Below are 25410 nucleotides of genomic sequence, written 5' to 3' on the forward strand. Positions count from 1 at the left end.
GCAAATTTTTCCTATGCTGACGGTTGGCTTTAATTGACATAGTAGCCTATTTATCAGGACAACATAACAAAGGTGCTAATGAAGTTGGGAAAGTGATTTGCGATTCATAATCTGTCATAGAGGGTTGAAACTGACCGGCGGCTACGGGCAAATAATAGTATAAAAAATGCATGATGAGCAAGCGATTTTGGCTTGCGTAGAGCAAACAATGGTTGCCGATGCGAAGGTTATCAAAGAGGCAGAACAACAACTTTTCGAATACCAGAAACAGCCCGGGTTCACTACATTTTTACTTCAAGTGGTTTCCAATGAGGAAATTCCGACACACATCCGTCTCTCTTCGGCGATTTACTTCAAAAACAAGATCTTTCGATCATGGAATACCCCGAATCGCGAAGATGGGATCAAACCAGAGGAGCAGCTAGTGATCAAGGAGAATTTGATCCAGTCCCTCGTGAAGAATTCCGAAAATAATCACATCAGGCCGCATTTGACTGAATCAGTCCGAGGAATTCTGGATAATAACGATGATTGGGATTTGACGGGAGTTATTAATGAGCTTCTAAACAGCGGTAAGGAAGAATATGTGTACAGTGGCTTATTACTGCTATTTCAGACGTGCATTGCCCATAGATGGGATATGGCAGATAACCGGAAAGAGATTGATAGAGTTGTCTCGGTGGTCTTCCCAACGGTGGAAAACATCGCATCGCAATTGGTAAACCGGGAGGACTACAGAGCAAACGAACTGATGTATCTGATAATCAAATGTTTCAAATACGCCTGTTTGAACAACTTTCCGCAGTATTTCAGCAATTTGGAGAAACTGAATGCATGGATTCAATTGCATCTGTATCTTTGCGCGAAGCCTCTTCCAAAGGAAGTATTTGCGCTGGATCCGTCTGACAGATGCCTGGACAAAAGAGTAAAAGTGAACAAGTGGGGGTTTGGGAACCTGAACAGATTTATTCACAAGTTTTCTAGAGTCACCAAGTCCGTTTCCGAGCAGTTCGTATCATACGTTTTCAACAACATCATTCCCACGATCCTCCAGGAATATTTTAAAGTGATTCAAGCCTGGAGGGATAATTCACTTTGGTTGGGAGAGGCCTCATTGCATTACTTGATCCAGTTTTTGGAAAAGTGTCTTGTTACAGAAGAGGTATATCCACTAATCCAGCCTCATGTGTCAACAATCATCGAGAAAGTTATCTTTCCGTGCCTTTCGGCCAACGAAGAGAGCGTGCAATTGCTTGAGGAAGATCCCGAAGAATATACGAGAAGATATTTCGATCTCAACAAGGAGAGCTCAACAGCTGACGTAGCATCGTGTGATTTTGTGTTCGTTATCGGACACAAGCGTCCTTCGGAGCTGGATAAAGTCTTGCCATTTGTGAACGGCGTATTTGTGAGCTATAATGAACACCCCGAAGATATTTCAGTGGCTTTCAAGCAGGAAGGTGCCATGAGAATGATTTCCACTTTATTCACATTTCTAGACTCTCCGGAAAGCCTTGAAGCTATCTTTTCTCACTATATCGTCCCATTTTTGTCACAGTCAAGATACCCATTCTTAGTTGCCAGAGCATTGGAGACTATATCCGTGTATGGGAATGAGTTTCAAGATATGGACACCCTATCAAGGCTTTTTCAATTAACTTACGACCATTTTATGAACAGCAATGTGCTACCCATCCAAATTGAAGCTGCTGATGCTTTGAAAGCATTGGTTGTCAGCAATCCTAAGATTCACTCCCACATATCTGCCCAAGTACCGGGAATCATGGAAAAGTTATTGAGACTTTCTAAAGAGTTCCAAATTGACATCTTGTCGGAAGTCATGGAAGTGTTTGTGGAGAGATTCGCCGATGAACTAACGATTTTTGCAGAAGACTTGGCCGCCAACCTGGCCGACCAGTTTTTGCAGCTTGGACGTTCCCTTGTCGACAACTCAGGCAATTCCTACTCAACCGGGGACCAGGATTCTGAGATTCAAGCAAGCGCTTTATTGCAAACCATGACAACAATGGTTATGTCAATGAGTAAGGTCTCCCTAATCGACAAATTTCTGCCGGTTGTAAAATTTGTCGTAGTGAACGCACAAATTTCTTTTCTCACAGAGATAGTCGATTTGATGGATTCATTAGCATTATCCTCACAAGCACTATTCAATCAGTTTACGCCAGCCATTTGGGAGATGGTCCACGATTTGCTGGACTCGTTCCAAACATACGCAATGGACTATTTTGAAGGATATCTCATTTTCTTTGAGACTTTGGTCACCCATGGCTTTCCGCAAGATCAGACCTTTTTGCAGCCCTTTTTAGAGATTTTGTCTGTGAAACTGGACAGTGACATTGACTATGACGTGGAGAGTGTCCTGGATATTCTAGTCTTCTATGCGCTGTCCATGAGAGACATACAATTGTTCGACAGAGCTTTACGGGCATCGTCGAATGACGAGCTCCAACTTGACGACGGCGACATTGTCAAGACTTTCCTCGCCAACCTCTCCGTCAAGCCGGTAGAGACGTTGCAAATCAGCGAGAACGAGGGGGCCACGCTGGTACTTCTAACCAAGTGGTTCTCCTGCAAGTTCTCTAGTGTCTTCTCCATCAAGCTGCAGATTATGGCCATCCTATCGCTCTTCAAGCTGCCCGAACTGCCAGGCTGCGTGAAGGGATTCACCAGCCAATTTGCTGAGAAACTAGTCTCGCTGATGGAGAAACTGCCGGACGCCATCAGAAAACGGGACGCCATCTCCAAGGGCGAAGAAGGCGTCGAAGAGATGTTCGGCAATGACGCAAACCCTGACGAAGACGACTATTTCGAAGACTACGAAGAGGACTTGAAGGAAACCGTGCTCGACCAAATAAACATTTTCCAAGAGGTCCACTCTTTCTTCGCGCGTCTTCAGGCCAGCGACGCAGAGAAATACCAAACAATAATAAACTCTCTGAACGATGACAAAAGACACTCCTTGCAGGTAATCCTCGAGTTCGTCTCCCAGAACTAGACTCGCGAGGTAAACAAAATGCTTTTATCCCGCTTCCTACATACTATACATCACACAATACAATACAACCCGCCCCACGCAATGCGTTTAATGATCATCCTCGGCCTTTACCCCAGTACTCCCCCCGTCGCTGCTCGCTCCACTCACGCTCGATTGCAATCTGGACCGCGACTGTCTAAAAAGCTCCTCCTGCTGTCGTAGCAATTCCTCCTCGGAAAGACCCGACTTCTTGAACTTGGCATCCCGCTTCTCCTTGATCCGCTGAGAGCCCTTATACTCTGCCAATTGCTGCTCCAGAAACGGTACGAACTCGTTATACTCCAGTTCTTCTAGTGCTTTGATCACGTGTTCCGGCGCTATCGTCTTCTTAGCGTCGTTCTCAGCCATCTCGGACGCCATCGACGACAGGATCATTATGAACTCGATGCCCGACTTGATGATGATCTCGCGCGCCTCTTTGCTGAACGTTAAATCCGGTTCCAGCACCTCGGATATTATTTTTTGAACCGTGGCCTTGGGCAAAGACACGTCTTCCAACTCATTAGCCATGATCCCTGCGGCACCTCAGATGGCCCTATCTCTCGATATCCTGACATCTGTTCTGACGCGACTCTTGCGAATTTCGCGGCCCCTTTTATACTTGAAGTGCACCGCGCGCGCTGTGAACAAAAAAAAGCAGGCCTTGTGAAGAAGAGACGCTGGGAAGCGCCAAGAACGGCTTGCTCTTGAAGCGTCTGCCTCCTTCAAGCGCCGAGCAGCCTCGGCTGGGGCTGGCGGTAGCCACAGGCCCTCTTTATAGCTGCTTGGTGCTGGCTAAGGGTTTCTTCACAGCTTGGAGGTGTGGTCGTTCTGTACGAAGGTGAAAAATTTTAGAAATTTCAGTATATGGCAGGCTATAAGAGTCGATGAGATGCGATGAGATGCGGCTAGGAGGGTGGTAGAGCTGGAAAAGGCGGTTTGAGCGTGTGATGTCCGCTCTAGATTTGCCTGTGGTTGCTTCTGAGTACGATTGCGATGGCAGATATCTTTGTTACGTGACAGTGGTGCTGAACAAGCAGCGGGTAAGCGTGCAGTTGGCAGAGCGTGGGACGGCGATTAATGAGAACGTATTGTATCTTGATGACTCGAATTTGAAGGTGTGCGCCCTGAAGTGGGGACGACTGGTCAGTACCGATACTGTGTGTGTGTTTTTGGCGTTGAACAACGGTGAGATTTGGATTTACTCGCCGTTAGCCAACGAAGTGGTTCACAAATTGTCGACGGGGAATGGCTCGCAGGTGAACGACGTTGCTGTGAGCAAGAGTGGTGACACGCTGTGGTGCGTCGACGCGCAGGACAGAATTTATCAGTTCGGTTTGGACGATCTGAGTCTGAAGCGGCAGTTCCAAGTGGATTCGTGTAGCGCGTTGAATCGTATCTGTCCGCTGGGGGATGATTCCAGGAAAGTGCTGGTCGCATCGCATTCGGTCTTTCTTGTCGACGTCGATACCAAGACGGTCGTACAGACGTTTCCAGGCCACACTACTCCGGTGACACACTTGGTCAGTTTGACAGAGGATTACTTTGTGACCGGGGCCGCAAATGATAGGTTTCTGAACGTTTACGACCTGGACACCGGCTCTACGAAGAGCGTGCTGGTGTTGCAGTCGGAGGTGTTGGAGTTCTCCCATTCGGGAGAACACTCCATAGCCGTCACTACAGAGGAGGGTGTGGAGATATTTGCTAATCCCCTCGTGAGCAATGTGGCGAACAAGAAGAGAAGAGGTAACATCTCCAAGCAGTGCACGAAGGCGATAAATGTGAACTATAACCTGAACGGGAATGTGTCAAGACTGCCGGTTTTGAACGTTTCCATAAACGGCGATATTATCAATCTGGTTTGGCTGCAAAACGCTACGATACCGTATTTTGCACATCTCAAATGGCAAGAGCTGCCCATACAGTACACTTTCGACGTGGCCGCCGCCACAGACGGGCGCTCCGGGAAGGACGACCGCTCTTTGCATGGTAAAGAGGTTTCCGCTGTGACAGGCTATAGGGAGGGCAATGTCAGGATCACCCACGGCGATAATTTCAAGCATGTCGATGACGCCATCAAACAGTGGGAACAGGAGGTGTCACAACGGGAGTCTGAAGACGTCGACAATGCGACAGAATCGTTGGCCGATAAATTGGAGCTGGCGACAATGCATGTCTCGAAGAAAAAAAGCAGCAATGCCACAACGGCAGGTACCGTTACCATCGTTCTCTCGCAAGCGCTTCAGTCCAGCGACCATTCCCTGCTGGAGACGGTACTTAACAACCGCGACGAAAAGGTCATCAGGGACACCATATTCAGATTGCGGCCGGCGTTGGCTGTTATCCTTCTCGAGCGGCTGGCGGAGCGCATCGCTCGCCAGACCCATCGCCAGGGCGCGCTGAATGTGTGGGTCAAGTGGTGTCTGATCATTCACGGTGGCTATCTGGTGACCATCCCCAACCTCATGTCTTCACTATCCTCACTGCACTCCACTCTGAAAGGCCGTTCAGCCTTGCTACCACGGCTCCTGGCGCTCGAAACAAGACTCGATTCGGTACTAAACAGACTGCATCCCATCCACAATATCGACGATGCTGTAATAAGAACGTCCTCTCTGCACGACGAGGCGAACCAACAAGACGAAGACGACGATGACGAAGCTGACGTCGAGTACAACGAAGAGCTAGACGACGCAGGACTGATAGAAGACGGCGAGGACGACTACGAATACGATGAGAGCGACGCAAGCGAGGATGATTTACCCAACGGTCTCGCCGCTGGCAACCACCCGGAGGATCTTGAAGCCTCAGATAACGAAGAGGCTGGCTACAGCGACGTAGAAATGTGATAGACTATCCAAATAGACCTTCAAACAGAATCCTTTATATACTGGCAGTTCTTGACTATCACGTCCACGTGACCTGAACTATCATTATGAACGAAATTTGATATCTTATATCTCATCTCGAAGCGTATCTATCATTAACATTCGAACCATCGAGGGTTGCTACTGCTATTGAATTTGCTTGAGCTCTGGATCTCGTCGGTTGTGGTTGCAATAGTGCTTTAGTCGAGAATGTCTGAGGAGAAGGTGTATATTTCTTATAACAACGTTCACCAATTATGTCAAGAAACCGCTCCAAAAATCAGGAACTTTAACCCCGATATCATCATTGCCATCGGCGGTGGTGGGTTCATTCCAGCAAGAATCTTGCGTACGTTTTTGCGAGAGCCCAACACGCCCAATATCAGGATTTTTGCCATCATTGTGTCGCTATATGAGAATGTGCAGACTGCTGCGGGTGGTACAGTCGAGCAAATCGGGGTCAAGGTGCATAGAACTCAATGGATCGATTACGAGCAATGCAAGCTTGACTTGGTGGGCAAGAATGTGTTGATTGTCGACGAAGTCGACGATACCCGTACAACGCTGCACTATGCTTTGAGCGAGCTGCAAAAGGATGCGGATGAGCAGGCCAAGGCAAAGGGAATCGATGTCGAGAAAAATCCGGAGTTCAAGACCACCTTTGGAGTGTTTGTGTTGCACGACAAGAAGAAGCCAAAGCGGGCCGATCTTCCTCCGGAGATCTTGGAGGACAGCAAGCGTTATTTCGCCGCCAGAACAGTGCCAGACGTATGGCTGGCATACCCTTGGGAGTCCAAAGACATCGTGTATCACACTAAGATGGCCGTTGAGCAGGGCAACGACGTGTTTCTGCCATAGATTGATGAGAATCGGATCGTCCTCCAAGGTGCTTCTATGACTGATTGGCCGCAATGCAGAGCATATTCACACAGATGTAAATTAGATCCCGTAATCAAATCTGCAATCAAACTCGTAGCCGAACCTCTGAGAGCAGAGGAGATCCAGCCTTCCACGTGAAGAGGTGCTGGGGCGTTGATTTGTCAACTCATCGTAGGCTAATGCTTCTTGAGTAGCTGTCACAGAAAGCACAAGCAGGAGTCTATCTCAGTATGACTATCAGTGCGATCCCTATATGGCTGGACTGTGACCCTGGACATGACGACGTTATAGCGATCCTTCTCAGCTGCTTCCATCCGGCTTTCAAGTTAGTCGGTCTAAGTGCATCTTATGGCAATGCCCCCTTGGAGAACACGACCTATAATGCCAGATCGGTGATTACGGCATTCGGTAAGGGGCATGAGGTTACGGTTTATCCTGGCGCCAAGAAACCATGGGTACTTGAACCGGAATACGCTTCCGATGTGCATGGTGCTTCAGGTCTCGATGGAACAACCTTGCTACCGGTTCCAGATTGTGAGCTGAACGTTAAGGAAAGCTATCTGGATGCCATGGAGAAGGCGATAGTGGCCTACGGTGGCGAGATAAGCCTTGTTTCGACAGGTGCCTTGACCTCTGTTGCGACCCTTCTGCGCGATCGACCACATCTGAAGAAATTGATCAAGTACATCAGCATCATGGGTGGAGGGTTTGATGTTGGTAATCGTAATTCCCATGATTCAGCAGAGTTTAACATCTGGATTGATCCACATGCGGCAAATTTCATCTTCAGTGATCCTGACATCAAGAATAAGTGTATACTGCTGCCTCTGAACGTCACACATAAGGCAATTGCTACCGCTGAAGTACAGGAACGCATCCATGCTAATGGCAGAAGTAAGATGCGCGAGCTGTTTTATGAACTATTTAAATTTTTTGAGCATTGTTACAAGGATGCCCAGGGCTTTGACCATCCGCCCACACACGATCCCTTGACTCTAATGCCTTTGCTAGAGTTTTACGGCTGGGAAGCATCCTCGGTTATTCAGTTCAGCTACAGGAGATTGGACATTTACGCCGTCGAGCATGAAAACAGCCCAGATTTGGGAAAAACCTGCATCGAAAAGGAATATGAGCTTTCTGAAGGAGCTGGTATTATGGTGGGGTTTGATCTTAATATCGAGTATTTCTGGGAGCAAGTTTACAATGCATTGAACCAAGCGGAACAGGCATCGACTATTGAACGAGGGCGTTAGCAACGCATTAAGAATTAGAAAGAACTTATAATACATAACCACTGAGCATAATAATAACCTCAAGTCACAGAGAGCAAGACTCTTTGGGCTCCAAACGTCTTTTGAAAAGTAACTTCAGATTGGACGGACTCAGGGGACCGGCAGGAGTCATTCTTTCCTGCCAATCTGGTGCTAGTGTCCATTCAAACCTTCTAAGAACTTCTGCAATAGTAATTCTCATCTCTGTTAACGCTAACTTCTCTCCCAAGCATGCTCTACGTCCACCGTGGAAAGCGGTCATCATGTATGCGTTCTTAGCATGTCTCCAATTCTTGAAGATGGTCTGGATATCGTCTCCCCACCTCTCGGGGATGAATTCATCCGCGTCAGATCCCCAGTATTTAGGATCGTGACTAGTTCCGAAGTTGTTGTAGCCGACATAAGTCCCCTTTGGTATGACAATTTCAGGACCCAAACGGCAGGCTTTAGTTGTCTTCCTGTTTATAATTGTATTAAGTGGTGGCATTAACCTGATAGCCTCGAATATAAAGGAGTTCAGTAGTGGAAGTTCGGAGAGCTCTTTAGAGCCGTTGACAGCGTCCACTTCCGCTCTGAGTCTGCGCTGCCAAGTTTCGTTGTATTTACCTAGCAGATACAACGAAGTTGTCAACAGGACTTGTGGATTTTCGTGACCAGCAACTAGAATTATCACAATGTTGTCAGTCAGTTGCTTGTAGTCGATAACCTCATTATTATAGGCACGAATTAAATCGCTCGATGCAAAGGACGTTTGCTCGAATTTGTAATTCTTGACTAATTGCTCCTGTACTTTTGACACAAGCTGTTTACGAAAACTCTCAACGTCTCTGAAAGCCTTCCGTCTAGATGGAATAGGAAGTAAGTCGAGGAAGGGGAAAGTCAGGAAAAATGGGTGGAAAATTTGTTTCTTGATATTCGTCAAATGTTTATGGAGCTGATTATCGTCCTGGGTCAAGGCACCGAAATCAAAGCCTAAAGCAACCTGCGATATATTGTCGAGGCACAAACGCTGGATCAAAGGACCCATAAGAATATCCTGACGTTTCTTATCATCCATCTTACTCATCTTCTCGATCCCATCACAGAACAATTTCGCATTATTGTAAAATGGAGCTTCATCAAAATGCTGAAGCCCATGCGTGACAACGGAGCGGTAAGTCCTCCAAACCTGACCGTGAGCACTGATAACATTATCCCCAGTATAGGCGGCGATAACAGCATAAGGAATCTTTTTCTGGTTACCACTTTTCGCAAAAGTATCCTCTTCCTTGAAGACATGTGCCATAAGCTCCGGTCTAGTTACGATGATGTTCCAGCGCGATCCAAAGAAGAGCTTAGCAGCACCGTATTTTTCCAGAGGTTCTCTTAAATACATATCATAAAGTTTCCTTTGATCAATGTTCATAATTGAGGGTAAAAAGATCACATAAAATGGTATTGTTGGAATATTTCTTGGAAAATTGAGCGGCGGAACAACGATCTTGAAGATCAAATGCCCGACGAGGATAAAGAAGACAGAAATCAGAGCGGCGGCCCAAGTCATTTTTTTATTGGCTGTTTGGCTCCTTGTGAGGCCCCAACGACGGTGATATTGCTGTAATTTGATAACTGTACTTCAATATTACTTGGTGACGTTTTATATTTTTCTGTCACCTCTGTCTGTGCGTCACGAAAAATAATGGCGACGGCAATCCTCGAAGTTTCTCGATAATGGCAAAGGGAATAAAGCCAGAACAAGCTGTGGTCAGGACCCGACTAGCGCAAAGTATGAGCTTAATTATAAGGTCCTCTCCAACAAACCAAGAAAAATTCTCGCGGTTGTCTAATAGCTTGGAGCTGACATAAGGAACAAAAAAAAAAAAAACAGAGAAACATCGGTGAACACAATGAACAATTCTAATTTTAGGTATGTTTACCTTGGAGACATGCTACCCTGTGCGTGTGGAAGGCTCGTATCCAATTGACAGTCGTTCTTTGAAGATATGTTAGGAAGTTTCTAGTTTCTGGCACTCAACAAGTTCAGAAACAACGTGTTTCTATCGATGGGCTAGTTCTCTATTCTGAAGAAACGATGTTTGGCTAGCACAAATTCGAGCATTTCTGTTTGCTATCATGAATCGTATAAATTGAAGGGGAACTCGGCGAATAATGTTGATATTAATTATTGGTGCCTTATAATTCTTATCATGTTGCGTATACTCAAGCTGGAAAGCTAGAGACATTAACAATAATGACAATTATCGAGAAATTCATTCCGATCACGGAAGGAAAGCCCACAGGTGCCACGTTGAAAAAAGCAGTGCTCAGCGCCAAAGAGGACATCGCAATTCCGCATAATCTGAGTGACCTTTCAACGTATAGCAAATTCTTGGCTCTATATGCGAGGAACCCAGAGGATGCAGCTTACTACTCTATAGAAGAGAAGCAAGATTGCAAAATTAAGCAGGAATGGGAGCTCCTATTCAAATATCTTCAGGGTACCGAGCCAACCGAATCTTCGATCAGTGAAAATTTGGTTGAATACATTGTGCCATCAGATGTTGCTGACCGTTTCACCAATTCTTTAGGATTGCCAGTCAAAGTCTCGGAATACATGAAGGAAGGTGAGTCACAAATCAGGGGCTGTATAACCACCATAGAGAATGAAAATGATTTTAATGACTGGTTTATCTTTCACATATTGGATCAAACACGGCTTGCGCTCAGTGGAGTACCATTCGAAAGCGCAAATGCTGGCCAGAGTTATCATGAGAAATTTGCTGATTTTTTTCAAGAAAGCTTGAAAAACACTATTATCGATGACCAGTGGGAGGCTGGAGGACGTGATTACTTCATCAAGCGAGCCAAGTATTTCACCGACAGGAACTTGAAAATCGAGTGTGTTTTGCCAGCGTTCCCTTGTAAGTCATCCAATTCTGATAAAGTTGGAGGAATATATCCAGACAAGGGCGAAGAATTTGCATTGCGAAGACTCATGAAGGCTACGCAGGATGCGCAAAAAGTATATCCACCTGGAATGAAAATTTGGATTGTGAGCGATGGCCACGTTTTTTCTGACTGCATTGGAGTTGACGACGACGTTGTCAGCAGTTATACAGCCAAGTTGCACCAACTGTACGAGAAGATTAAAATTCCTGGTGTCGACGCCATCGGTTTCTGCGGGTTGAATGATTTGTTCTTCAGTGGTGCTGCAGCTTCCAAATTCAAGACTGAATGGATTGCAGACGTGGAGCTCGACCATTTGACGGGTACCCAAATTTGCCCTGTGTCCGACGTCTCCAGGGGCATCTTGATGAGAGGTTGTGACACAGATGACGGAAGACTCAGAAAACAGATTAGCATCGACGGTCATCCAAGATTGCACCTGTATAGGGGTTTCTCCCGTTTTATGCTGGAAGATCTCTCTCGTCTGTCGTACTTTGAGGGCAGCTCGAGGAAGGGTTTTAAAAAGACAATTTCTAGGATCGCATTCAATATGATCAGAAGAAATGATGCCTATTCCAACCTTGTGGAGCTAATTTTCCCACATCACATGAGATTGTCAATTCATGCTCACACAAACAGTGGCCCAAAATTCGGTATCAAAGTTATCTCTTCGGAGCAGTGTCGCATTGTCAAGTCTCTGGATGACTTGGAGGAGCCAAAATTTGAAGACCTCCTGCACATTCCAACGCCATGGCATAACTGTGTTGTGAAGGTTGACGATAACCATTACGTTCTGACGAAGGCAAGCGTCGTCAAGGAAGCTCTAGAAAATGGTTCGTATGTGGGACAATGGGTCGAGACAAGTCTCGAACTTGGTGAAGGCGGACATTATAGGATCAGAAAGTTCGAGTAACCTGAATAATCGGCGTTTTCTTTTTCATTATTGCAGTGTTTCTGTTGATAAATGTTTCACCAACTTTTGTTCATGGTTGTTATATTTGCGAGCTGTTAACTTTCAGACAGTCGTCGGCCTCTTTTTTCAAAACCCTTTTCATTATCGTTAATTAGCTAGCTGTTACGTAGCTCTGGCCCCTCTTTGGTCTCTAACTTCACCCGTAAGTCTCAACAAGCGTAAGCGCATGGGGCAATCGCGTCCATTCGGCGTTAGAGCCCAACCCATCGGAGGGAACTGAAGCCATCGGCGAACAGCTAGTATTGCGGTGCGCGTTTGAAATGCCAAAAGCTCATATAGCGCCCAGATAATCTTCTTTGATACTGCCGATCGCGTGGATCGAGCTCACCTGACTGATACAACCCTCGATTTTGACCCGAATCCTACTCTTGATCGTGATGACATCCTCGGAGCTCTGATAAGATGGCGGATTCGAGCCGGCGTTAAACACCAAGTCCTGCGGCATCAGATGTTTGGTGACAAAAACCTTCATTGGACCCACCTGCACTTCAAACCCGTGTTGTGAACAAGAAACAACAACCCCATCGACTACTTCACCTTTGAAAGGCTTGAAAACCACGGCTCTGTATCTAACGGTGAAATCCGCAGATCCATCCGTAGGCAAAATTCTACCACGTTCAATGTCAATCGTATCATAATCCAAAACACAAAGGATATAGCCAAATTTACCGGTACACGATCCCTCAACTTCTTGCAAAAGCTTGGTTTTCAAGTAATCCTTCATACGGGGACCAAAAAACGACGGATGAAGGGTGATATTCAGCGAAAGATCCTTAACAAAAAACATTTCTAGATTCTAAACAAGCCTGCTGATGCAATTGTCCTCCCAAAGCCCCGAATGGATCCTATTCTTCGTCAATTGATCGCTGTTGAACTTAAATGCTTTCAGAGTTTGGTCAACTTCTGTCAAGGCAGCTGAAATTTCACTTCCGTGTGAAATGATATCGATTTTTCAAGCATTAATGGCTGATCAAGAGCTTTCAAGATTAAGTCATTGAAGAGCCAAGCTAGCGGCAGTTCGATACCGAATCCAGTGTTAGTTGCAGATGTCTCAGAAAGTTGGCCACACATCTTTAGCTTTTGCACGTCTGTGGCACCATGTAGATCTCGCCAGGGACAAAAGGACGCTTGGTAGATTGGCATCTGCGATTGCCATAACGCTAATTGGAAAACACAAACCGGTGTACCATCAAAGTCAGGATTGCGGAGATTATGTGGTGGTGACGAATTGCCAGAGCTTACGGGTTACCGGTAAGAAGTTTGAACAGAAAAAGTACTGGTCGCATTCGACAAAGCCTGGCCATTTGAAGCTGACTCCGATGGAAAAAGTGGTTGCAGATAAAGGGTTTGGAGAAGTACTAAAGCGTGCTGTTAGCGGTATGCTGCCCAAGAATAAGCTGCGTAAACCTAGGTTGGAGAGATTGAAGGTGTTTGATGGAGCGGACCACCCGTACAAGCAGAACATTACTGCGTTTGCATACGAGCAACCATACGTGCAAGCTAAGTTGGACAAGGTGAGGGTTGATGGGAAGTCTGAATGATGGTTGGAGACTGTTTATCTTGTGTATAGTAACGATTCCCTGGGATTCAAAAACCTTTGAAAAGTCTATATATTACATGTATTTATGAGGGACCTTCAGAATCTTCCGCTGAATCTCACGAAAGCAATCTGAATATGGACAAGATCGACGCTGCGAGATAGATGGAAAGATTCGATCAAAGGTTCAAAAGTCATTATCATTCATGGATTATTTTATCTTGAGTTTCGTCCTTCACTTGCTTTAAAAATCTTTTGATCTATCAGTGTACAAACGAGGAGTGATGTTCATGGCCATTAGCTCCTGGAAGAGCAGTTTCGCCGCGTAAGGAATTTGAATTTGATAGATGTCGATCTTGTTGTCACAGCCCCTACACTCAAACTGATTATGGTTCAATTTGGCGATGACACTCATTAACCCACAAATGCCGCAGATATGTACCCTAAATGCGTCTGAAGCCTCCATTAGTCTTTCCTTCAAGAAGGCTGCAGCACCATGCGCTATCATACAGTCACGTTCCATTTCGCCGAATCTCAAACCACCGTCTCTGGATCTACCTTCCACTGGCTGTCTCGTCAAGACTTGCATTGGTCCACGAGCTCTTGCGTGGATCTTGTCATCGACCATATGTCTCAGACGTTGGTAATACGTTGGTCCGAAGAAAATTTGAGCCATTAGTTTCTTACCGGTGTGACCATTATACATGACCTCAAAGCCACGAGATTGGTAACCGTGCTCGCGCAGAAGCTTTGATATACCTTCCACTGTGATATCTGTGAATGGTGATGCATCACCTTCATTACCAGACAGTGCTGCGACCTTACTCAGCAAACACTCGATCAAGTGCGCAACTGTCATACGAGAAGGAATAGCGTGAGGGTTGATGATCAAATCAGGGACAATGCCTTCTGCGGTGAAGGGCATGTCCTCCCTTCCGTAAGTGATACCAATAGTACCTTTCTGACCATGACGCGATGCGAACTTATCACCAATTTGAGGAATTTTAGTGGTTCTGACACGTACTTTGACGAACTTAAGACCATCTTGATTGGTTGTAATCAAAACTTGATCAACAATACCATTTTCAGTACTTCTCAAAGGTGTCGAAGCATCACGCTTCGAATGATATGCAGTTCTCTGACCCAATTCTTCTTCATCGGGGGAGATAGGAGTGGTCTTACCGATGATGATGTCTTCACCGGACACTCTGACACCGGGCGCTATTAACCCATCGTCATCCAACTTGTCATAAGTACCGTGCTTCATTCTTAAGGTGTTGGTACGTTGTGGCTTCTCAAAGGTCTCCGTAATGGACATACCGTACTTCTTCTCCTGGTCCATGTAAGATCGGAAGAAGAGAGATCTGAAGAGGCCGCGATCGATGGATGATTGGTTCATGATCATGGAATCTTCTTGATTATAACCAGAATAGCATGCGATGGCTACAATAGCATTTTGACCGGCCGGTAATTCTCTGAACTTCAGGTATTCCATAGCACGAGTTGTCCCTAGAGGCTTTTGTGGATAATATAAAATGTTCGCCATCGTATCCATACGAACATTATAATTGGTCAAGAAGACACCCATGGCTTGCTTACCCATAGCAGATTGATAGGTATTACGTGGGGATTGATTATGATCAGGGAAAGGAATAATTGACGCTGCAACACCAAGGATCATTGAAGGATGGATCTCACAATGTGTGAATGTCGTCGCATGTTGAGTAGCTCTAATACGTCTAGCCAAATCGTCGTCTTCATCGAACTCTGGAGTCTCTTGAACAGGCTCTAAATCCTCGGGTTGCATAGAGATCAAGATTGTCTCCTCTTCTTCAGCATCAATGTACTCAACTAAGCCTTCGTTGATTAATGATGACCAAGTGTATTCCTCTGAATCTTCGAAACCACCCTCGATATCTTGATATTCAGTCGCCATTAACTTCGCGATATGGCCCTTCCTAACCTTTAGCTCCTTCTGACCAAGGGCTTCATCGTCCTCCACAATGAATAGAGGTCTATACACTCTACCAGCATCGGTAAAAATCTTCAGCTCTTTTTCACGGATATCTCTGACCATTGAGACTTCTGGATTGATATCACCTTTCCGCCTCAAGGTCCGCAGAGTCTCCATTAATCTTGCTGGGTTTCTGTGAACACCATGCCAAACACCATTCACGAAAACTCTGGTAGCGTCTGGAGATTGATGAGGAACATAATCCTCTAACGGCTCCATACCCCATTCACTTAAAAAGGTGATGATTGGCATTGGATCTGTACCGACCGAGATGCAGGACATCAAAGATAAGTTCTTGACTAAGCCACAAGCTTGACCTTCCGGTGTCTCAGCGGGACAGACCAACCCCCAGTGAGTATTATGTAGTTGACGAGGTTTTGCTAGTTTCCCATCCCTACCAATAGGGGTATTTGTTCTTCTTAAGTGAGAAAGAGTCGATGAGTAAGTATAACGATTCAACACTTGAGAGACACCTGCTCTAGAAGACATCGCCTTCTTTTGTTCACCCCAGTTACCTGTTGCTAAAGCATACTTCAAACCCGACGTTATTGTCTTTGCGTTGATAGCTAACTTCATATTGAAGTCCTTAGCTTCTTCGACGGTTCTTTGCATGTAACGGAAAATATCCTTCGTCAGTTTCCTGAAAAGAGTCTTGAAAAGTTGGGCTAACAATGGACCAGCCAGATCCAATCTTTTCTTACCGAAGTGGTCACGATCATCTTGATCCTTACGATCTAATGCACAAAGCAATAAACGATTGATCATATAACCGAGGAAGAAGGCCTTCCTACTTTCGAAACCTTCCAATTGAGTGATATGCGGTAGAAACTCCTTCTGTAATATATCTCTTGCGTATTGGATTCTCTTTTCCTTCTTAATGCCTAAGGCTGTACCACGACGGCCAATGAAATCCAGTGCAGTTTCACGATCCTGAATAACGAAACCATCTTCAACACACGGCTTCAACATTTCCAGCATCTGCCAATCATTGACATCGTAGCAGATGTGCTCGAGAATTTCACCATCGGGTATAATGCCCAAAGCCCTAAAGATGATAACAATGGGAATGTCTTGTTTGATGTACGGAAGTGTCGCCTTGATGGTGCGTGCCGAACTTCCTTCACGACCGTAGAGCTTAACTTGCAAAGTACTGATGAATCTGGAGCCCTTCTCGAGCGCCGATCTGATCTCTGCGACATGTGAAATAGGTGAAGGCGCCGCCTTTTTGAAAACTTGCACAATGTTACCTGCCGAACGCTCTTGGGCGATTAAAACTTTTTCAGAACCGTTGATAATGAAATAACCACCCATATCAAAGGGACATTCTTTAAGCTTGTACAGGTCGGATTCAGTGGCGTCGCTCAGGTAACAATTTTTGGACCTCAGCATGATGGGTAAACGACCGATAAATACTTTGCCGCTTTCGTTATCATCCTCTGATTCCTCGGCAATCAGTTCATACTTCAATTCTCTTCCAGGGATATCCACAGCTTCGTGTGTTCTCTTCTTAACGTCAACGAACAACCCGGACGAATAAGTCAAGTTACGCAGACGTGCTTCCTGAGGATACAACGCGTGAGTGACACCGTCAGACTCATTAACCATCGGTTTTGTCACGTAAATCTTCCCGAAACTGATTTCATATTTTCTACTGATGTTATCAGACTCTGTAGTATGCTGTGCCAACTGTTCTAGGATCAAAGTCGAATCTTCCGAGATGATATCCTGCAAAGTGTAATCCACAAACTGATTGAAGGAGTCCAACTGCTGCGAAACCAAACCTTTCTCCCGAAAGAATGCAGATATTACTGCCCAGGAGTCCTCAGCGGTGATCGGCGAGTTTTCATCTTCGTACCCGTAGGGATCTTCGTTGTAGTAATCTTCGTCTCCAGCGGACATGGTCTTTATTGTTCCGTATCCTATCTCACTCACAAGCTCCCACTGCTCCAATTCAAACCCCCACCACTCTCAAGGATCCTACTCGCTACACAAACCCTATCTTTAAGTGGCCATCAGAGCCTTCTTCTCTTAGCATTTGCCACCTTTGATAAAAAATTTCAAATCACTTCACACGTTGTCACTATATACGTCAAGTTTCAAGACAATCAAATCTTACTACTCTTCAAAGTTGAACTCTGACTCTCAGACCTTGGCCTCAGCAGACAGTGGTCCCGACGTCTGTGGCAGCCATGACGCGTGTTATTGCGAATAAGACCTCCCCCATACTGAGTCGAGCCGCTGGTCTTGTCGGAATCAGACCGCTCGCTACCGTGGTAGAGCCCAAAGAGAGGGTGAGCGATACAATCCTAAAGTGGTCCAGGGATGCCATCGAGCGCGGAGATGCTCATTTCAAAGTCGGTGGAACCAAGCTATATTTCCCCAAGGCCCGCGTGATCCTTCTAAGACCCAATGCGAAGCACACCCCGTATCAAGCCAAATTCATCGTTCCCAAATCCTTCAACAAGCTGGACCTGAGAGACTACCTGTTCCATGTCTACGGCCTGCGTGCCATGAACATTACCACGCAGCTCCTCCACGGCAAATACACTAGGGCAACGCCGTCCTTGCCCAGATACAGGGCTCCGCAAATCAAGAAAATGACCATTGATATGGCCGAGCCCTTTGTCTGGCCCGAAGAACCCTCGAAGAAGGACAATGCCATGTGGGACGAGACTATGACTGAAAACGTCAAACTTTACCGAGAAGACGCCTTCCGTCTGGGCTCCGACAGTTTTAAACCCTCCAAGGCGTTCGGCGGAGCCGTCGGACCGTTCCAGCCTGTTGCCCAGCCGTTCATCCCCAAGCAACTACGTCGTGAGATGGAGAACACAAGACACGCCACTCGCAACAAACTCAAGCGCTACGACCAACTTTCTCAACTCGACAAATACGTGAACCTGTAAATAGATACGTTTTCTTACCAGAACTGCGCGCGCGCTACTAAACATTAAAAAAATATCATCACTACTGTCCTTTCTTGGTATCCTCGAGGAAATCCTCCAGCAGGTCGTAACCCTCTGCGTATTTAGAGCTCCCGGGACTCGAGCTTTTACAAGAGGCACGACCACTACCACTACGATCAGCGACATGTCGCATCCTGGCCTTCCAGTGCCGCCCAGCAACCTGGGCAAACGCTACTAACCACTGCTGCAAAGCATCGAACGAGCTCTCCAGCAGTCGCGTCCGCGCCACGGGCAATCTGTTCGCCAACGACACGCAAAACTGCGTAAACTGCCCAAACACAAATAGCCGCGCGGTGTTGTTTTCGTCATAAGCGCCCGCATAGTTAAACCATTGCCACCAAGAGACGTTCGAATCACTAAGCTTATTGAACAGAAACATGAACCGAGTGTCCTGACTCTGCGCAAACCGCGTAAAGTCTCGCAACAGCTCGGCTGTGACGGCAGTGGCAGCCGCCAACAGCGCCAGCCCTGCCAGCGGCACGGTGGCGAGCACCGCCCGGCTCAAGCTCGCCGGCACCGCTCCGAACAGAATCGCATACAGACACCAATACTTGAGTTGCAAAACGAGGGTGTCCACCGCGGACGCAGAAGCGCCACTGCTCCTACAAACCATGGTTAGAGTCTCCACGGTCACCAGCAGCGGGACTATCACGGAGATTAGATACATCAGCGAGCTCACTATCATTATCAGCAACACTCTAGAAGCCCTTGGAACCTGCTCTGACTAGCTCATCTCATCGTTGTTCGCTGCTTTACTGGACTGCCATTGTAGATATTGTCGCCCCTTGTGGAACCCCGAAGAGCGGGTAACGACCCCGATGGTTCCACGGAGGAACCGCGGAATGAACACAGCCTGGTGACGCAGATTAAGCAATCCGCGGAAGCAGGGTGCGCCTTTGTTATGGATCTGCAAATGAGCAGAGTGTTTTCTATAACCATCATAGACCCGGTGGGTGGTCTATATAAAGACTATCGCAAATGGTGGGATTGTTGCTGACGATGAGATCCGAATCACCAGTTTAGACAGCATCCGCAACGATGGGTTTACCTGAAGAGCCGCAGGACAACTCGTCCGGGTCTTCCGATGTGCCCGTTTACAACGGTTTTGACGTCAAGGCACAGGAAAAGGTGCGGCAGCTGGCTAGAACGTTGACCGAACAGAGTGCGAGTGGGTCTATTGGTGCTGGTGGTCATACTGCAGATGATGGAGCCGTCGTTGAGCGGGGAGACGCACAATCTTTGTTCTCAGTGCGCTCCCGGGCGGGTGTGAACCCTGTGTTTGACGGCGAGAGCGATGCACAATACGATGCTAGATTGGATCCTAAGTCTGATGAGTTTGTAAGTGCCCAGTGGATCAAGAATATGTCGCGGTTGTCGCATGAGGACCCCGATTATTTCAAGCCTTATTCGTTGGATTGTTGTTGGCGTGACCTCTCGGCATCGGGAGCGTCCGCTGACGTGGCGTATCAAAGCACCTTCGTGAATGCTCCAAAGAAATACCTGGGGCAGGCATACAGAGCCATTACTCCTGCTAAGGAGGTTAATAGGTTTGAGATCTTGAAGCCCATGGATGGGCTGCTCAATCCGGGCGAATTGTTGGTCGTGCTTGGTAGACCGGGTTCCGGTTGCACAACGCTGTTGAAATCGATTTCTTCCAATACTCACGGGTTCAAGATCTCGAAGGAGTCCCACGTCTCCTACAAGGGAATCTCGCCACGGGATATCAACAAGCATTTCAGAGGCGAAGTAGTTTACAATGCAGAGGCAGATATCCATTTGCCTCATTTGACCGTGTACCAGACGTTACTCACGGTGGCTCGTTTAAAGACGCCAGCGAACCGTGTGAAAGGCGTGTCCCGTGAAGCTTGGGCCCACCACATGACCGAGGTTGCCATGGCTACCTACGGTCTATCTCATACCAGAAACACTAAAGTTGGTAACGATATCGTTAGAGGTGTCTCAGGTGGTGAGAGAAAGCGTGTCTCGATCGCTGAAGTGGCCATCTGTGGTTCCAAGTTCCAATGTTGGGATAACGCTACTAGAGGTTTGGACTCGGCAACGGCTTTGGAGTTTGTTCGTGCTTTGAAAACACAAGCGGATATCGCTAATACTGCCGCTGCTGTGGCCATCTACCAGTGCTCTCAGGATGCTTATGATCTTTTCGATAAAGTCTGTGTGCTGGATGGTGGCTATCAAATATATTTCGGTCCTGCAAAGGACGCAAAACGTTATTTCCAAGAAATGGGTTACGTTTGCCCAGATAGACAAACTACGGCGGATTTCTTGACTGCAGTGACAAGTCCTGCCGAGAGAATCGTTAATGAGGAATTTATCAAGAAAGGAATCAGAGTTCCACAAACGCCTAAGGAAATGTCTGATTATTGGAGAAATTCTTCAGAGTACCGCAAACTGATTGCGCAGATTGATGCCAAGATGGCTGAGAATGACGAGGAAGAACGTGTTCGTATTAAGGAATCCCACATTGCAAGTCAGTCGAAGAGAGCTCGTGCGTCGTCTCCTTACATGGTAAGTTATATGATGCAGGTTAAATACCTGCTGATCAGAAACGTGTGGAGAATACGAAACAGTTCAGCGATTGCATTATTTCAAGTGATCGGTAATTCGGTAATGGCACTGATTCTTGGTTCCATGTTTTACCAGGTTATGAAAGGTGACTCAACAGCAACTTTCTATTTCCGTGGTTCTGCCATGTTCTTTGGTCTCCTGTTTAATGCTTTCTCGTCTCTATTGGAAATTTTCTCTCTTTACGAGGCTAGACCTATCACTGAAAAGCATAGAACTTATTCATTATATCATCCAAGTGCAGACGCATTTGCTTCAGTGCTTTCTGAAATCCCAACCAAATTGATGACCGCCGTCTGTTTCAACATCATCTTTTATTTCATGGTTAACTTTAGAAGGAATGCTGGCAGATTTTTCTTTTATTTCTTAATTAACATCGTGGCCACTTTTACAATGTCCCATTTGTTCAGATGCGTTGGCTCCTTGACCAAGACTTTATCCGCCGCCATGGTTCCCGCCGCTATGTTATTGCTGGCTTTAGCAATCTTTACTGGTTTCGCAGTTCCAGAAACAAAGATGTTGGGTTGGTCTAAATGGATTTGGTATATTAATCCGCTGTCTTATCTTTTTGAATCTCTAATGGTGAATGAGTTCCATGGCAGAGAGTTTCCCTGCGCGCAATTCGTTCCCTCTGGACCAGCCTACCAAAATATTACTGGCACAGAAAGGGTCTGTTCGGCCGTTGGATCCATCCCAGGAGCGTCTAGTGTTCTCGGTGATGATTTCCTAAAGACTAGTTATAACTATTACAACAAACACAAATGGCGTGGATTCGGTGTAGGTATGGCCTATGCTATTTTCTTCTTTGCGGTCTATCTCTTCCTCGCTGAAGTTAATCAGGGAGCCAAGCAAAATGGTGAAATTCTGGTCTTTCCACTCTCTGTTGTTCGCAGATTGAAGAAGCAGAAGAAATTGAGTCAACCCAACTCTGGAGGTGATATCGAAAAGGGAAGTGGGATCGCTTCTACTGTCACTGATCGTAAGTTATTACAGGACTCTTCAGAGTCTCTTACTTCTTCAGAGGATGACGTTGGTTTGAGCAAATCGGATGCGATCTTCCACTGGAGAGATCTTTGTTACGAAGTTCAAATCAAGAAAGAAACTAGAAGAATTCTGAATAACGTGGATGGTTGGGTCAAACCAGGTACTCTTACTGCTTTGATGGGTGCATCTGGTGCAGGTAAGACTACTCTGTTAGACTGTTTGGCCGAGAGGACTACTATGGGTGTGATCACCGGTAATATTTTTGTTAATGGCAATCTACGTGATGAGTCTTTTCCAAGATCCATCGGTTACTGTCAACAACAAGATTTACATCTAACGACTGCCACCGTCAGAGAATCTTTGAAATTTTCCGCCTACCTACGTCAACCTGCGAGCGTTCCTACCGAGGAGAAGGACAGGTACGTAGAAGAGGTTATCAAGGTCTTGGAGATGGAAACTTACGCTGACGCCGTTGTCGGCGTTGCCGGTGAGGGTCTGAACGTTGAGCAGAGAAAGAGATTAACTATTGGGGTAGAGTTGGTCGCTAAACCTGCTCTTTTGGTGTTCTTAGATGAGCCCACTTCTGGTTTGGACTCTCAAACTGCTTGGTCTATCTGTCAATTGATGAAGAAGCTGGCTAATCACGGCCAAGCCATTTTGTGTACAATTCATCAACCTTCAGCTATGTTGATGCAAGAATTTGATCGCTTGCTCTTTTTGAAACGTGGCGGTGAGACAGTCTATTTTGGCGAATTGGGTGATGGATGTCACACCATGATCGACTACTTCGAGCGCAATGGAGCTCACAAGTGCCCACCCGATGCAAATCCCGCGGAGTGGATGCTGGAAGTCGTCGGTGCAGCTCCCGGCAGTCACGCCAATCAAGATTACCATCAAGTTTGGAGAAGCTCTGATGAGTACAAAGCCGTCAGACAAGAACTGGATCAAATGGAAAGAGAACTTCCAAACAAGACGACTTCTTTGATGGATGATTCCGAAAAGCATAAATCGTATGCAACACCTCTATTTTACCAGATAAAATTAGTTTGCCTCCGTTTATTCCAACAGTATTACAGATCTCCTGGGTACTTATGGGCTAAGTTTGCATTGACGATCTTCGACAATCTTTTCATTGGTTTCACTTTTTTCAAAGCGGACAGATCTCTTCAGGGTTTGCAGAATCAAATGTTGTCCATCTTCATGTTCACCGTTCTCTTCAACAATCTTCTGCAACAATATCTGCCTTTATTCGTTCAACAAAGGAATTTGTACGAGGCCAGGGAGCGCTCGTCTAGGGTTTTCTCATGGAAAGCATTCATTGTGTCTCAAATAGTGGTAGAAGTTCCTTGGAATATCCTCGCCGGTACTTTAGCATATCTAATCTACTACTATGCTGTCGGGTTCTATTCCAACGCCTCTGCCGCTGGCCAATTGCATGAAAGAGGTGCCCTATTTTGGCTGTTTTCGATTGGTTTCTACGTTTACATTGGATCCATGGGTGTACTGTGTATCTCTTTCATGGAGCTCGCAGAAACTGCAGCAAACTTGGCATCACTGTTGTTCACGATGTGCTTATCCTTCTGTGGTGTCATGGTGACGAAAGATGTTATTCCTCGTTTCTGGATTTTCATGTACAGATGCAATCCATTGACTTACTTGATTGAAGCCTTTTTGGCTCTGGGTATCGCCAATGTGAATGTCACATGCTCTGATTACGAACTAATCAAATTTACACCTGTTCCTGGACAGACTTGCGGTGAATATATGGCACCGTACATCCAAAAGGCAGGTACTGGCTATTTGCAAGACCCTAATGCGACCGACGTATGCCAATTTTGTCAATTCTCTTACACTAATGATTTCTTAGCGACTCTCGGGTGCAAGTACAGTCACAGATGGAGGAACTATGGTATTTTCATATCGTTCATTGTGTTCAACTACGTTGCCGCCGTCTTCTTTTATTGGTTAGCAAGAGAGCCAAAATCGAAAGGCAAGATCTGCAAGAAGAAGGAAGAAAAATCGAAAAAATGATCAGCCTTTTAAATTTCAATACCCCTGTAAATTACTTCCTCAACTGTTAATTTCTTTATTGTCTATTTACTATTTATACAGACAAATAATTAGCCTTCTTTTTGAAATATTCGGTAACTTCCGATTACTCTGATAAGAGTCTGTGTAGGTTGGTAAACAGCTTCGACACGCCCTACGTTGATGTGGGGAAGGACAAAGGCGGCGTCGGCCTCTGCAGTGCGTCGCTGGTGGTTCTTTGACATCTGAAATATTTAAAGTTGGCCAAACTCAAAGGCTAAGCTGGCTAAGTGAATGAAAATTCATGCTCAAAACACCTTTGCTTAAACGTCAATCATTTTAACAAAAGTAAACTTATTTAGTCATAATAAAACTCATTTACAAAGTGCTGGTGGTTCTGAAGTCTTCCAAGGCAACGGCAATTCTCTTGGACATGGTCTTTTCGCCCTCTCTGACCCAGACTCTTGGGTCAAAGTACTTCTTGTTTGGGCTGTCTTCTCCCGAGGGATTTCCTCCCACGAAACACTCAGGTCGATACTGATCAGATGCTCTTGTGAAACGAAGCAATGACTATTTATCAGGTATAATGTAGAGCTTTGAAGATGATCCGTCGAACAACTTCCCTTTTGTCACGGATGAGCAGATTGTATGTGGAACTGATTGGCTTGAATCAAAAACGGATTTCAAAAACACTTCTCCCTAGGGATTTCCCTCTTGCAACGGAGTACTTCCACATCGCTCACATTGGCGAGTAACGATCTTTGCAACTTGCCTTTTCTTGCATCTGGGCTTTTTTCCCTTTTGAACTCTGAGCCTGAAGACCCAGTTGCAGAGATCGTTACTACAACGCATATGAGTGCGCGAATAACGTGTCGAACAAGCGAGGCATATCCTGTCTAGAACATACCCCAACCAGGGAACCTTGCACCACTTTGGTGTCGTTTCTGTACGGCATGATAGGCACCTCCTTCTGAAATACGGTCTTGATTCAAGTCTTTCCGTACTCAATTCGGCACTTGCACATACAATCTGATCATCGGTGACAAAAGTCCGGTTCGAGGTACCTGACAGTACCAGTCCTATGACAGCATCTTTACAACCTTCGATAATATTAAATCTCAACGTGCCAAAATTCAATGTGCCATCGTCTTGTTCTTCCGGATCATCTTCAAAGCTCCAAGACTGGTATCTCTATCGATATAGGTGTAAAATCATCTTAGAGGAGCCAGTCGTCTTTTGTTAACGTACCGTAAATCATCTGCCTCACATTGCCAGTTGAAGTATCTTCCCTCGCTCCGCAACACCATTGGCTTTACGTGGTCCATAATCTTCGACGTCTCGGTTGTCAGAGG

General features: G+C 46.0%; 13 protein-coding genes across 13 annotated transcripts, besides 1 other annotated feature; 8 read left to right on the top strand and 5 right to left on the bottom strand.

The window, feature by feature from the left end:
• Positions 1-166: 166 nt before the first annotated feature.
• Positions 167-3016, top strand: SXM1 (Sxm1p; the record flags this gene model as incomplete). The annotated part of the gene is made up of 1 exon (XM_037281471.1): positions 167-3016. The coding sequence occupies one exon, from the start codon at positions 167-169 to the stop codon at positions 3014-3016; it is 2850 nt and encodes a 949-aa protein (XP_037137366.1).
• Positions 3017-3103: 87 nt separating this feature from the next.
• Positions 3104-3565, bottom strand: NCB2 (negative cofactor 2 transcription regulator complex subunit NCB2; the record flags this gene model as incomplete). Its single annotated transcript, XM_037281472.1, has 1 exon — positions 3104-3565. One exon carries the CDS (start codon positions 3563-3565, stop codon positions 3104-3106), a length of 462 nt encoding a protein of 153 aa, XP_037137367.1.
• Positions 3566-3984: 419 nt separating this feature from the next.
• On the top strand, positions 3985-5883 carry UTP5 (Utp5p; the record flags this gene model as incomplete). The annotated part of the gene is made up of 1 exon (XM_037281473.1): positions 3985-5883. The coding sequence occupies one exon, from the start codon at positions 3985-3987 to the stop codon at positions 5881-5883; it is 1899 nt and encodes a 632-aa protein (XP_037137368.1).
• Positions 5884-6111: 228 nt separating this feature from the next.
• On the top strand, positions 6112-6759 carry HPT1 (hypoxanthine phosphoribosyltransferase; the record flags this gene model as incomplete). The annotated part of the gene is made up of 1 exon (XM_037281474.1): positions 6112-6759. The coding sequence occupies one exon, from the start codon at positions 6112-6114 to the stop codon at positions 6757-6759; it is 648 nt and encodes a 215-aa protein (XP_037137369.1).
• Positions 6760-7010: 251 nt separating this feature from the next.
• URH1 (trifunctional uridine nucleosidase/nicotinamide riboside hydrolase/nicotinic acid riboside hydrolase) lies at positions 7011-8033 on the top strand (the record flags this gene model as incomplete). Its single annotated transcript, XM_037281475.1, has 1 exon — positions 7011-8033. The coding sequence occupies one exon, from the start codon at positions 7011-7013 to the stop codon at positions 8031-8033; it is 1023 nt and encodes a 340-aa protein (XP_037137370.1).
• Positions 8034-8097: 64 nt separating this feature from the next.
• DIT2 (putative cytochrome P450) lies at positions 8098-9594 on the bottom strand (the record flags this gene model as incomplete). Its single annotated transcript, XM_037281476.1, has 1 exon — positions 8098-9594. One exon carries the CDS (start codon positions 9592-9594, stop codon positions 8098-8100), a length of 1497 nt encoding a protein of 498 aa, XP_037137371.1.
• Positions 9595-10281: 687 nt separating this feature from the next.
• Positions 10282-11889, top strand: DIT1 (Dit1p; the record flags this gene model as incomplete). The annotated part of the gene is made up of 1 exon (XM_037281477.1): positions 10282-11889. One exon carries the CDS (start codon positions 10282-10284, stop codon positions 11887-11889), a length of 1608 nt encoding a protein of 535 aa, XP_037137372.1.
• A 331-nt stretch (positions 11890-12220) lies between these two features.
• RPB7 (DNA-directed RNA polymerase II subunit RPB7) lies at positions 12221-12736 on the bottom strand (the record flags this gene model as incomplete). The annotated part of the gene is made up of 1 exon (XM_037281478.1): positions 12221-12736. The coding sequence occupies one exon, from the start codon at positions 12734-12736 to the stop codon at positions 12221-12223; it is 516 nt and encodes a 171-aa protein (XP_037137373.1).
• A 259-nt stretch (positions 12737-12995) lies between these two features.
• Positions 12996-13490, top strand: MRPL23 (mitochondrial 54S ribosomal protein uL13m; the record flags this gene model as incomplete). The annotated part of the gene is made up of 1 exon (XM_037281479.1): positions 12996-13490. The coding sequence occupies one exon, from the start codon at positions 12996-12998 to the stop codon at positions 13488-13490; it is 495 nt and encodes a 164-aa protein (XP_037137374.1).
• A 240-nt stretch (positions 13491-13730) lies between these two features.
• On the bottom strand, positions 13731-17399 carry RPB2 (DNA-directed RNA polymerase II subunit RPB2; the record flags this gene model as incomplete). The annotated part of the gene is made up of 1 exon (XM_037281480.1): positions 13731-17399. The coding sequence occupies one exon, from the start codon at positions 17397-17399 to the stop codon at positions 13731-13733; it is 3669 nt and encodes a 1222-aa protein (XP_037137375.1).
• A 290-nt stretch (positions 17400-17689) lies between these two features.
• On the top strand, positions 17690-18403 carry MRP20 (mitochondrial 54S ribosomal protein uL23m; the record flags this gene model as incomplete). Its single annotated transcript, XM_037281481.1, has 1 exon — positions 17690-18403. One exon carries the CDS (start codon positions 17690-17692, stop codon positions 18401-18403), a length of 714 nt encoding a protein of 237 aa, XP_037137376.1.
• A 61-nt stretch (positions 18404-18464) lies between these two features.
• ATG40 (Atg40p) lies at positions 18465-19148 on the bottom strand (the record flags this gene model as incomplete). Its single annotated transcript, XM_037281482.1, has 1 exon — positions 18465-19148. The coding sequence occupies one exon, from the start codon at positions 19146-19148 to the stop codon at positions 18465-18467; it is 684 nt and encodes a 227-aa protein (XP_037137377.1).
• A 353-nt stretch (positions 19149-19501) lies between these two features.
• PDR5 (ATP-binding cassette multidrug transporter PDR5) lies at positions 19502-24061 on the top strand (the record flags this gene model as incomplete). Its single annotated transcript, XM_037281483.1, has 1 exon — positions 19502-24061. One exon carries the CDS (start codon positions 19502-19504, stop codon positions 24059-24061), a length of 4560 nt encoding a protein of 1519 aa, XP_037137378.1.
• A 375-nt stretch (positions 24062-24436) lies between these two features.
• Positions 24437-24571: a sequence feature (FBA1 fragment).
• Between the last annotated feature and the right edge of the window lie 839 nt (positions 24572-25410).

Source organism: Torulaspora globosa, chromosome 1 (assembly GCF_014133895.1).
Source record: "Torulaspora globosa chromosome 1, complete sequence".
NCBI lineage: Eukaryota > Fungi > Ascomycota > Saccharomycetes > Saccharomycetales > Saccharomycetaceae > Torulaspora > Torulaspora globosa.